The 11,215-nt window shown below is 40.1% G+C and overlaps 1 protein-coding gene across 1 annotated transcript; it reads left to right on the top strand.

Moving 5' to 3' along the window:
* Positions 1-3,942: 3,942 nt before the first annotated feature.
* LOC128043035 (uncharacterized) lies at positions 3,943-7,015 on the top strand. Its single transcript, XM_052634832.1, has 3 exons — positions 3,943-5,107; positions 5,240-6,145; positions 6,849-7,015. Exons 1-3 carry the CDS (start codon positions 3,943-3,945, stop codon positions 7,013-7,015), a joined length of 2,238 nt encoding a protein of 745 aa, XP_052490792.1.
* The last annotated feature ends 4,200 nt before the right edge of the window (positions 7,016-11,215 follow it).

Genomic DNA, 11,215 nt, shown 5'->3' with positions numbered 1-11,215 from the left:
CGTCATAAGGGTGCTAACCCTTCTTCGTGAGTAACCGACTCCTGAACCTGTTTTCTCAAATCTCGCAGACCTAAAATTTATTTTAATGGTGAACCGATCACACCTTAATAAAAGACCGGTGGCGGCTTCCACTTTATTTTTAAAGGTCGATCCCTGTTTTTCAAATATAAAAATGCTTTCGACAGCTTGGCGACTCCGCTAGGGACCCAATAGAGTCAGGCCATAAAATTGATTTTTTTGTCTTATTGTCGAAAATTAAATTTGGGTTTTTAAAATTTTACGATCTTCTCTTTGCATTTATTTGTATGATCATTGTAAATTTTGCTTTGGCATCATGTTGCATAAAGACTGTGTAGTCTTACCCTTTTTAAGTGGGAGTGAGAAGCTACTCCTTCGTGAGGTTTTCACCTCCGTGCAGGATAGTGAATCACTTTCGGGATACATCCGTACCTATGTCTTCGTGAGATTTTCATCTCCGTGCAGCCATAGGGAAATGTATTCCCCTGAACCGAACTCAGTCTGTATGAGCCTATAATGGGTGAAGATTGAGGAATCCGCTGGTTTGGGTAACTTGACTATTAGAACCAAGTCGCATATAGATAGCCTAGGAACCCAACCTAGGTAGAACTCCCCCAAACCCTAGGGATTGCCCGTATAAATGCTTGTTTCTCTCATATTTGTTGCAAATTTTGTTTATATGTTATACTGACTTATGGTGTTTTATTGCTATGTTTGCATGTCATTTCATATTCGAAAGAGTGTCGATTCAAGTTAGATTGTCAAATTAGGAAGTTTGTCATAGAAAACGACTTTCTTGATAAAGTGGAAGACAATGCCATTGTCCGTATATGGTCAGAGAAAGTGCAATTGGAAAAGGGAGACAGTCTAGCTAAGGATTACCTGTCAGAGCTGTGGGACTACACTCGTATTAGTGTGACACAAAATAGCCTTCAAGAGCTAAGGGAAATATGGGATAAGTGGAATGACGAGACCAAGCAATTGTTTTACTCTAATTATGGAGACTTACCGTATTTGCTTGATGTCAAGATAGATGAGCGATTGTTTCGGGCCCTTGCTCAATATTGGAACCCTGCATATAGTTGTTTCACTTTTGGCAAAGTAGATCTGGTGCCTACGGTGAAGGAATATACGACTTTACTACATTGTCCAATGCTTCAAGAGGATAAAGTTTATTCTAGAGTCGTGTATGTCCCGGCATTTTGGAAGAAACTGATGAATATTACTGGTATGAGCGAGCAATAGATCATGGCCAGGATCAAGCAGAAAGGGGAGTGTAAATGTATTCCATGGAAAAATTTGTGGGACTTGATTCTAGCGCATTCGAATGGGAAAAAGAAGGTCGATGTGTTTGCTTTGAGTATCTACAGATTAGTGATCTTCCCTAGAGCATTGGGGCATGTCGACGAAGCAGTTTCAGATCTCTTTGATCGGTTAGGTAAAAGGGTCACTCCTGTTCCTGCGATTTTGGCTGAAACGTTTAGATCTTTGAATGCGTGTAGGCAAGCTGGTGAAGGCAGATTTATAGGTTGTGCGCAATTGTTGATAGCTTGATTCCATAGTCATTTCTGGAAGGTTGACAAAGTTTCGTACCGATTTTTCTCTGGGCATTACTACCCGTTAAAAGAGATAGTGGCTACGCCAAGAAGGGATGACATATCAAAAGAAAATTGGATAACAATTCTGCAAAATTTTCAAGAGGATGATGTGGAGTGGAGAGCTCCTTGGTTGATTCCTGATAGAATTCTCTACCGTTATGGAAGCTTTGACTGGGTTTCGTTGCTTGGGATTTGGGGAGCCGTCGGGTATGCACCTTTGTTGGTCCTACGGTAATACAATTCAAGATAGTTTGTACCGGTAACGCATGGTTTAGCTCAATGTGAGTTCTCATACCGAGGAGACAATTACAAGAAAAGGGTGAAAGAAATTTCTCAAGCTTGAAATCAGGTTCATAGGATGAAAAGGCTAGCTGATGAAAACTCCAGAGTACGGTGACTGGTGATATAAGAGAATTAATGATAACATTCCGGAGTTAAACTTGGAGGGTGTTCGACCAATAAAAGAGTGCCTACAAGTGATCCCATCAGAATTGGAGATTATAAAACAAGATTTTGAAAAGAGGAATTTGGAACTCGAAAAGAAAATAGAGCGATTGGAAGAAGCGAAGATGCATTTGAGGCTAGACGTTGATGTCCAAAAGTTAGAAGCTGAAAAATTAAAGAAAGGGAAGAATAAAGTAGAGGAAAATTTGGATAGCTTAAAAACAGACTACAAAAAGCTACGAGTATCAATGAGAACGGCGGGGCTGGGAAAGACTTCAGAGCAATGGCAACGAGAGATTCAAGAGGAAAGAAACAAGGCCGATGGATGGGAAAAGAAATGCCAAGAGACTCAGGTACAAAACAAGGCCTTGGAGAGGAATCTGTTAGAAAGCCGGAATGAGACGGATGAATTAAAGGCACGAATAGCTGAACTTGAAAGGTCTCTTCATCGTTACCGAAATCGTAATACCGTGGTGGAGCTAAGAGTAAGCTTGAACAAGATTGAGGAAACAAAGAAAAGAGTAGAAGAATTAGAGGCGACGTTACAAGACTATGAGATGCGGGTTGCATTTTTTGAAGAAAATGAAGAACGTCAGAAAGAGCAGCTCCACTATTATCAGAGTCAAGTTAGAGACAAAGATCACGTTATGGGAGAAGCCGTGACCCAGATTCGGGAGGTAGCCGATTACTTGCAGACCTTGGCAGTACAAGCTGACACTTTGAGCGTAAAATACGAGTTGGAATCAGACCGGGGAAGAGAGCTTGCTTCGCTATTTAGAAAGATTAAGGTTCTAAGCATTAGGGCAAAACTGTATATGTAATCTATTTTATGTAAAGAATTATGTTATCCAAATGAAGCTTTCTAAATGAAATTGAATTAGAATCGACGCCTTTTTGCATTCATGCATTGCATTACATTGCATCATATGCATTAAAGTCCACTGAAAGACCCTAATTGGTTAAAATCATTACAATTAACCTGGAAATCGACAAAAGCTCACCAATTAAGCATCAATACAGTACTCGACGAAAAACGAAAGAAATTGACCAAAGATTAGAGAAACTAGAGCAAATGCAAAGGGATATGCAAGAACGATTGCAAGTACAAATGCAAGAGCAACTAGATAAAATTCAAGAAGACATGATGGAAAAGTTGATCAAAACTCAAAAAGATGCAATGGCTGAATTGACTCATCTACTGCCGGGATGAGTAGATAAAGGAAAGGGTCCTATGGCCAATCCTGGAGAAGGTAGTGAGGATCCGTTATACCCTCCGGGTTTCACTCCACCAAATGCACAAACCCAAGCTGAAATATACTCAAGGAGACTGTCTGTCACAATTAGGCCGCAACAATTGCAAACTGGTGCCGCGATCCCCATGGTTTTCCAAGGAGGATCAAGTTTAAACCCGGGAGACAACCTAATTAATCCCATCATTCCTGATTTTGATGAAGCAGCTGAAGAAGGAAAGACGAACCTGGAATTGCCAAAACAATAGGAAAATAGATATAAGTGGTTGGAGGAAAAATTTAAAGCCTTGGAAAGCGCTGATAGTAACCAGGGAATCGATGCTAAAGATCTAAGCTTAGTCCCAGATTTAGTACTTCCTCCCAAATTCAAGATGCCCGAATTTGAAAAATACAATGGAACTAGCTGCCCCGAAGCCCACATCACTATGTTCTGTAGAAGGATGACTGGCTACGTTAATAACGATCAGCTGTTAATACACTGTTTCCAAGACAGTTTGGTAGGAGCAGCGTCTAAATGGTACAATCAATTGATTCGTACCAAGATTGGTTCATGGAGGGACCTAGCACAGGCGTTCATGAAATAGTACAGCCATGTAACGGATATGACCCCCAATAAAATTACATTACAAAACATGGAGAAAAAACCAAGTGAGAGTTTCAGGCAGTACGCACAAAGATGGAGGGAAGTTGCTATCCAAGTCCAACCACCGCTCCTAGAAAGAGAAACTACCATGCTCTTTATCAATACCTTAAAGGCCCCGTTCATCACGCACATGCTAGGAAGTGCAACAAGAAGCTTCTCAGATATAGTAATGAATGGCGGAATGATTGAGAATGCTATAAGAAATGGGAAAATAGAAGCAGGAGAGAGTAACAAAAGGTCAGCCTCGAGAAGAAAGGAAAATGAAGTAAACAACGTGAATAAGTACAACAAGTCAATTACGGTGAACCAGACAAGGAAGGTGATTGCTGGTCAGCAGGGTTCAGCAATACAAGAATCTGGTATGAGGCAAGGTACTGAGAAACCCCAGTTCACACCAATTCCGATGTCATACAAGGAGATGTATCAGAATTTGTTCAACGCACACGTTGTTTCTCCCCATTACTTGACCCCTTTAAAACCCCCGTATCCCAAATGGTATGATGCAAGCGCACAATGTGATTACCATGCAGGAATTACAGGGCACTCAATAGAATATTGTACTGCCTTCAAGAAGCTAGTCGAAAGGCTTATTAGCATGGGTGTTGTCAAGCTTGATGACTCACCTAGCACAGAAAATCCGCTACCCAATCATACCGATAAGGGAGTGAATATGATGAGTGAAAGTAGGGGAGAAGAAGTCAAGAACGACATTGCTGAAGTAAAAACTCCGTTGAAATGGGTTTGGAGAGAGATGGCGAAGAGAGGGCTAATTATTTTAGATACTGAAGAAAGGTATGAGGCTGAAAACTATTGTGAATTCAACCGTGAAGTAGGACATGAGATTCAAGAATGTGAAGGATTTAAGGCTCTGGTCCAAAACATGATGGATAACAAGGAGATAAGGTTTTATGAAGAAGTGGAGGGTAAGAGAAATATTTGCACATCAGAGTTGGCAACGAAGACTCCAAAAACGAATCATCTTGTGGCCATCATTTCATACCCTCGGAGCAATGAGTCTAGGGTTCAGATAACACCAAAAATTGTAATCCAGAAACCATCAAATTTCCCATACAATGATAGCAAAATGGTGTCGTGGAATTATGGGTGCAATGTGACAATCTTGGGAAAGAAAGCGGAGAGAAATCAGAAAATAGGTTCTTACACACGCAATGGGAAGCGATATGACACTCAGGCAGAATCATCAAGAGAATAGAATTGGAAGAAAGAGCAGAGGAAAGGGAAGGCAGTAGAAGTTGAGCCTTTGGTTAATGAATCAATAAAAGAAGATGAGGCAAAGGAGTTTTTGAAGTTTTTGAAACACAGCGAATACAGCATTGTGGAACAACTGTGCAAACAGCCGGCCCGCATTTCTATATTAGTTTTGCTCTTAAGTTCAGAAGTACATCGAAATGCACTATTGAAAGTACTAAATGAAACATATGTGGCTGATGATATTTCGGTAAACAAGCTGGATCGGTTGGTCAACAATATAAGTGCTGACAATTTTATCTTCTTCAGTGATGACGAAATACCATCTGGAAGAAGGGGTTCTACTAAAGCCCTATACGTTACTGCCCGATGCAAAGGGTGCACACTTCCGGGGGTCTTGGTTGATAATGGATCTACACTGAACGTATTGTCTTTATCTACTCTTAGTCAATTACTGGTGGACAGTTCACACATGAAAGCATGCCAGAGCATAGTAAGGGCGTTTGATGTAACAAAAAAGAGGGTTATGGGGAGAATTGAGGTACCGTTAAGGATTGGCCCAACTACTTATGAGGTGGACTTCTTGGTAATGGATATTAAGCCATCCTACAACTGTTTATTGGGAAGACCATGGATACACTCAGCCGGGGTAGTACCTTCATCGCTACATCAGAAGGTGAAGTTAGTATTAGAGGGTCGGTTGATAATAATAAATGCGGAGGAAGATATCATAGCAACAGTAACTGGTGATGCACCTTATGTGGAAATTAACGATGAGGCAGTGGAATGCTCTTTTCAGTCATTAGAATTTGTGAACGCGATGTTTATTGCTGAAGGAAACAGAATTTCGGTACCAAAAATATACAGGACCACAGAGATGGGGATGCAATTGATGATTGGAAGATGGGCTTCACCCGGGAAAGGATTCGGAAAATATCTTCAAGGAAAGATTGAAGCGCCGATGCTGAAGGAAAAGTTTGATAGTTTTGGCTTAGGATACAAGCCAAACATGAAGCAGAAGAAGAAAGAAGTAGAGAAAAGACAAGAGAGAAGAAGGGCACGTTTGAGCGGATATGAAGTTAAATGGGAGCCTTTGACCTTTCCCCACATATCTACATCTTTTGTGTCGGGTGGGTTTATTCACCCGGAGCGAGGAGTGTTCAGAAGCGAAGGCATTGAAGAAATGTTGGAAAATGTTCATATCAACGCTATAGAAACAACGGAGAAAAAGCCCCTGTTGGAGATCTGCCCTTACGAACCTGGGAGCGAGCTAAACAATTGGACTGCGAAAGAAATCTCTGTAGTCTTTAGGGCTTATTCAGAGTAATGTTCAAAACATTCTTGTTGTTTTTAGCCTGGAAATGATAGGAAATCCTTTGTGAAATAGGCTTGAGCCTGAATATCATTATTCTAATGAAACGCATCTTTACATTCATTTCGAGCAATTATTCTTTTTCTTTTCATGCAAGTAAATATTTGATTGATTGTCTTAAAAATAGTTCTTTCATTTGTAACCTTATTGTACAAATAATTATTCATAAATTTATATATTCTTGGTATATTCTTTGATATTCCCTCATAGGTCCTCAGATATCAATGACATGAGTAACGCTGCTTCAAACACGGAGCCTCTTTCTGAGCAAGACATGTGTTTAGAGGGATCTCATGACTTTGAAAATGACGAAGGTTGTGGTATATCTCCGGACTTGTCAAGAATTGTAGAACAAGAGGATAAGCAGATCTTACCTTATATGGAATCATTAGAAATCGTGAGCCTAGAGGAAGGAAAGGAGGTGAAAATTGGAACTGAAATCACCGCAAAGACAAAACAAGACCTCATTGAATTGCTCTGAGAGTTCAAAGATGTTTTCGTGTGGTCATACCAAGATATGCCCGGGCTAAGTACTAGCATTGTGGTACATCGTCTGCCCATAAAAGAAAATTATAAACCAGTTCAGCAGAAGCTTAGGAGGATGAGACCTGATGTTGTGCTAAAAATAAAAGAAGAAGTCAAGAAGCAGTTCAATACTGGATTCTTACAAGAGATCAAGTATTCAGATTGGGTAGCAAACATTGTTCCCGTTCCCAAGAAAGATGGAAAGGTACAAATGTGTGTGGATTACAGGGACTTGAATAAGGCTAGTCCAAAAGACAATTTTTCGTTGCCTCACATTGATACTTTGGTAGACAATACGGCGGGCTACTCACTATTCTCTTTCATGGATGGCTTTTCTGGATACAATCAGATAAAGATGCACTTCGAAGATATGGGGAAAACAATATTCATTACTTTATGGGGAACATTTTGTTACAAAGTAATGCCCTTCGGATTGAAGAATGCGAGAGCAACGTATCAAAAAGCTATGGTGACTTTGTTTCATGACATGATGCATAAGGATGTCGAAGTCTATGTTGATGATATGATTGCAAAGTCTAGAACTGAAGAAGAACATGTTCAAGTCTTAAAAAGATTATTTTTGAGATTGATGAAATTTCAGCTCAAGCTTAACCCAGCAAAATGCACGTTTGGAGCCAGATCAGGGAAGTTATTAGGCTTCATAGTTAGTAAGAAGGGGATTGAGGTGGACCTGGACAAAGTGAAGGCAATCCGAGACCTACCCCCTCCACGCACTCAGAAAGAAGTCCGAAGTTTCCTAAAAAGATTAAATTACATTGCTCGATTCATTTCACAATTGACTGAGAAATGTGATCCAGTATTCCGTCTTTTGAACAAGCACAATCCGGGTGATTGGGATGAGGAATGCCAGGAGGCTTTTGACAAGATAAAGTAATATTTGGCTAATACTCCCGTACTATCACTTCCAAGTCCGGATAGGCCATTGATATTGTATCTAACGGTGTTTGAGAATTCCATGGGATGTGTATTGAGCCAACACGATGAAACGGGAAGGAAGGAAAGAGTAATATACTATCTCAGCAAGAAATTCACTGGCTGTGAAATGAGATACTCATCAATTGAGAAATTGTGTTGTGCTTTAATCTGGGCAACATGAAGACTAAGGTAGTATATGCTGTATCATACGACTTGGCTAATTTCAAAGTTGGATCCTTTAAAATATATGATGGAATCAATTGTTTTAAATGGGAGAATGGCTAGATGGCAGGTCCTGCTCTCCGAATTTGACATAGTATATGTAAATCAGAAGACCATAAAGGGGAGTGTAATAGCTGATTTCCTGGCTAGTAGAGCCTTGGAAGACGATGAGCCTTTAAACTTTGATTTTCCAAACGAGGACTTGATGTATGTGGCAAACACTGAAGAAAATTCTCAAAGGGATCACATGTGGAGGTTAAATTTCGACGGAGCTTCGAATGCTATGGGTAATTGAATTGGGGCAGTCTTGGTATCCCCAAGTGGAGATCATTACCCTGTGGCTAGCAAGTTGGACTTTGATTGCACAAATAATATAGCAGAATATGAGTGTATGGGGATTCCGCCATTGAACGAAACATCAAAATGCTAAGAGTGTATGGGGATTCCGCATTGGTGATATACCAACTCAAAGGGGAATGGAAAACTAGAGACTCTAAGTTAATCAGTTATAGAAAGCTGGTCATCGAATTGGTTGATGAGTTTGACGATATCACCTTCTGTTATCTCTCACGATAGGAAAACCAAATGGCTGATGCATTGGCTACTCTGGCTTCGTTGATTCAGGTGAACAGATTTGAGGTAATGAGGCCTATTCAGATGAGTATCTATGAAACCCCAGCTCATTGCTACAGTATTGAGTAGAGGGGAAAAGATTATCATCCTTGGTATCAGAGTATCCTACAGTATGTGAAGAATCGGGAGTACCCTAGTCAAACAACAGAGAACGACAAGATTCTGAGAAGAATAGCCATTGAATATGTCTTAGATGGGGAAGTGCTATACAAAAGAAGGAAAGATCAAGTACTGTTAAGATGTGTGGATGCTGTGGAAGCCAAGAAAATTTTGGAGGAAGTCCATGAGGGTATCTGTGGGACGCACGCCAATAGTTTCACCATGGCCAGACAGATCATGAAATTTGGATACTATTGGTCCACTATGGAAGGGGATTGCATTAATTATGTCAAGAAATGCCATAAATGTCAGATTTACGGAGACAAGATGCATGCACCCCCCTCACCACTTCACGTCATGACCTCTACATGGCCGTTTTCCATGTGGGGTATGGATGTCATTGGGCCGATATCACCAAAGGCTTCTAATGGGCATCGTTTCATCTTCGTGGCCATTGATTACTTTACCAAATGGGTAGAAGCTGTTTCATACACAAATGTTACGAAGTCAGTAGTCAGCAGGTTCTTGAAAAAAGAGATTATTTGTCGATATGGAATGCCTAAGAGAATCATATCCGACAATGCGTTGAATTTGAACAATAGCACAATAGCAGAGGTTTGCAGCCAATTTAAAATCAAACATCATAACTCATCGCCGTATCGTCCAAAAATGAATGGTGCAGTGGAGGCGGCCAATAAGAACTTTAAAAGAATCATGGGAAAATGACAGAAACTTACAAGGATTGGCACGAGAAATTATCATTTGCTCTCCTTGCTTATCGAACATCCATTAGAACTTCTACCGGGGCAACACCTTTTTCTGTAGTTTATGGAATGGAAGTAGTATTACCCATTGAAGTTAAGATCCCTTTTCTACGAGTGTTATCTGAACTACAGTTGGACGAAGCCGAATGGGTCCAATCTCGGAACGATCAGTTGAACCTAATAGAGGAAAAGAGGGTAAGAGCCATTCGTCATGGGCAAATGTACCAGAAACGAATTATGCAAGCCTATAATAAAAAGGTTCGCCCTAGAGCATTTCGCGAAGGAGACTTGGTGCTAAAAAAGATTTTTCCTATACAAAAAGACTTTAGAGGAAAATGGATGCCAATTTGGGAAGGTCCTTACATTGTAAAGAAGGCCTTTTCTGGTGGAGCTTTGATCCTAAGTGAGATGGATGGTAAAAGCTTGCCAAACCCCGTAAACACAGATTTCGTCAAGAAATACTTCACTTGAAAGAAGGGGGACCAAAGTGAAAACCTGCAAAGGGCGCTTTTCTTCCTAAAAAAAGGATTTGGAGAGTCCAAGGTGAAAACCCGCAAAGGGCGCCTTGAGACCAAAAGGGATTTAAGTCGAAAACCCGAAAAGGGCGGCTCAAATATTGATTAGAGTGGGTCATGAAGAGATTGGAAATGTTCAAATTTTGAATGGGGCACACAATGATCTTGCTATACCTGAACCAACAAGAAAGGGTATACGACATCGGGGAGAATGGCCAGAGTACTGCAGATCTCCTAATCACATGTCAAACTCAGAATAGTCTTCAGAAGTTTGTACGGAGAAATTCAAGCTGCAATCACTGAGGCACCTAGTTCTTATTTTATTCTTGAAAATACCTTTTTCTTTTTTATAATATACACATTCTCAATCAACTTCTTTTTTATTTTTCTGTTGCTATTGTCGATATTCTGTCTCCTTTGAGCTATGCTCAGAACCAACTTTTATTCATAGTTATAATCTTTCAACAAACATGTTGCATTGGAATAATGATTAATGGACTACTAGAGTTTTCACAAAGGAAGTTTTGCATATTACTCCGAAAATGTTTCTAAATAATACAGTAACCTGAAAAAGGACTATTATTTAGAATGAACCAGGATTAAAGGTCAGAAATCTAAGAAAATTCTTATTTTTAAACAATCCCTTTTGGATTTTGTTGACAGAAGCATCAATTGAACGAAATGTCAGCAATAATCATGAGTTAGAAAGATGAGATCTTTTTGGAGAAAAATTCTTCGTGCACAAGTATTTGATGTGGCATCTTGTGAATGGCATGTAAACCAAAGATTTACACGTTTGGTATCCTTCAATTGCGATTGGAAATAATGAGAAAAGACCGGATCTCCTCATTTTTTTGAGTTGCATATTGAACACAACCCAGTGAATCGAGTTTGGAGGTTTACAGCGGGGGCATTTTAATTAAGCGTTTTGTTGAAAGCACCGGCCAGGAATGAGGGTGTTAAAGCACGATTGTGAAAAAAGCCTTA

Source organism: Gossypium raimondii, chromosome 8 (genome assembly GCF_025698545.1).
Source record: "Gossypium raimondii isolate GPD5lz chromosome 8, ASM2569854v1, whole genome shotgun sequence".
Classification (NCBI taxonomy): Eukaryota; Viridiplantae; Streptophyta; class Magnoliopsida; order Malvales; family Malvaceae; genus Gossypium; species Gossypium raimondii.
The sequence above is the reverse complement of the archived record's forward strand: the minus strand, read 5'-3'. Positions and strand labels throughout refer to the sequence as shown.

Bases quoted from the DNA above. Each gene is read 5' to 3' on its own strand.
- LOC128043035 (XM_052634832.1), top strand. From the start codon at position 3,943: ATGGAGAAAAAACCAAGTGAGAGTTTCAGGCAGTACGCACAAAGATGG. The intron at 5,108-5,239 runs GTTCTTACACAC...CAATAAAAGAAG, and splicing joins GGAGAGAAATCAGAAAATAG to ATGAGGCAAAGGAGTTTTTG. The intron at 6,146-6,848 runs GTTTTGGCTTAG...AAAATGACGAAG, and splicing joins GCTGAAGGAAAAGTTTGATA to GTTGTGGTATATCTCCGGAC.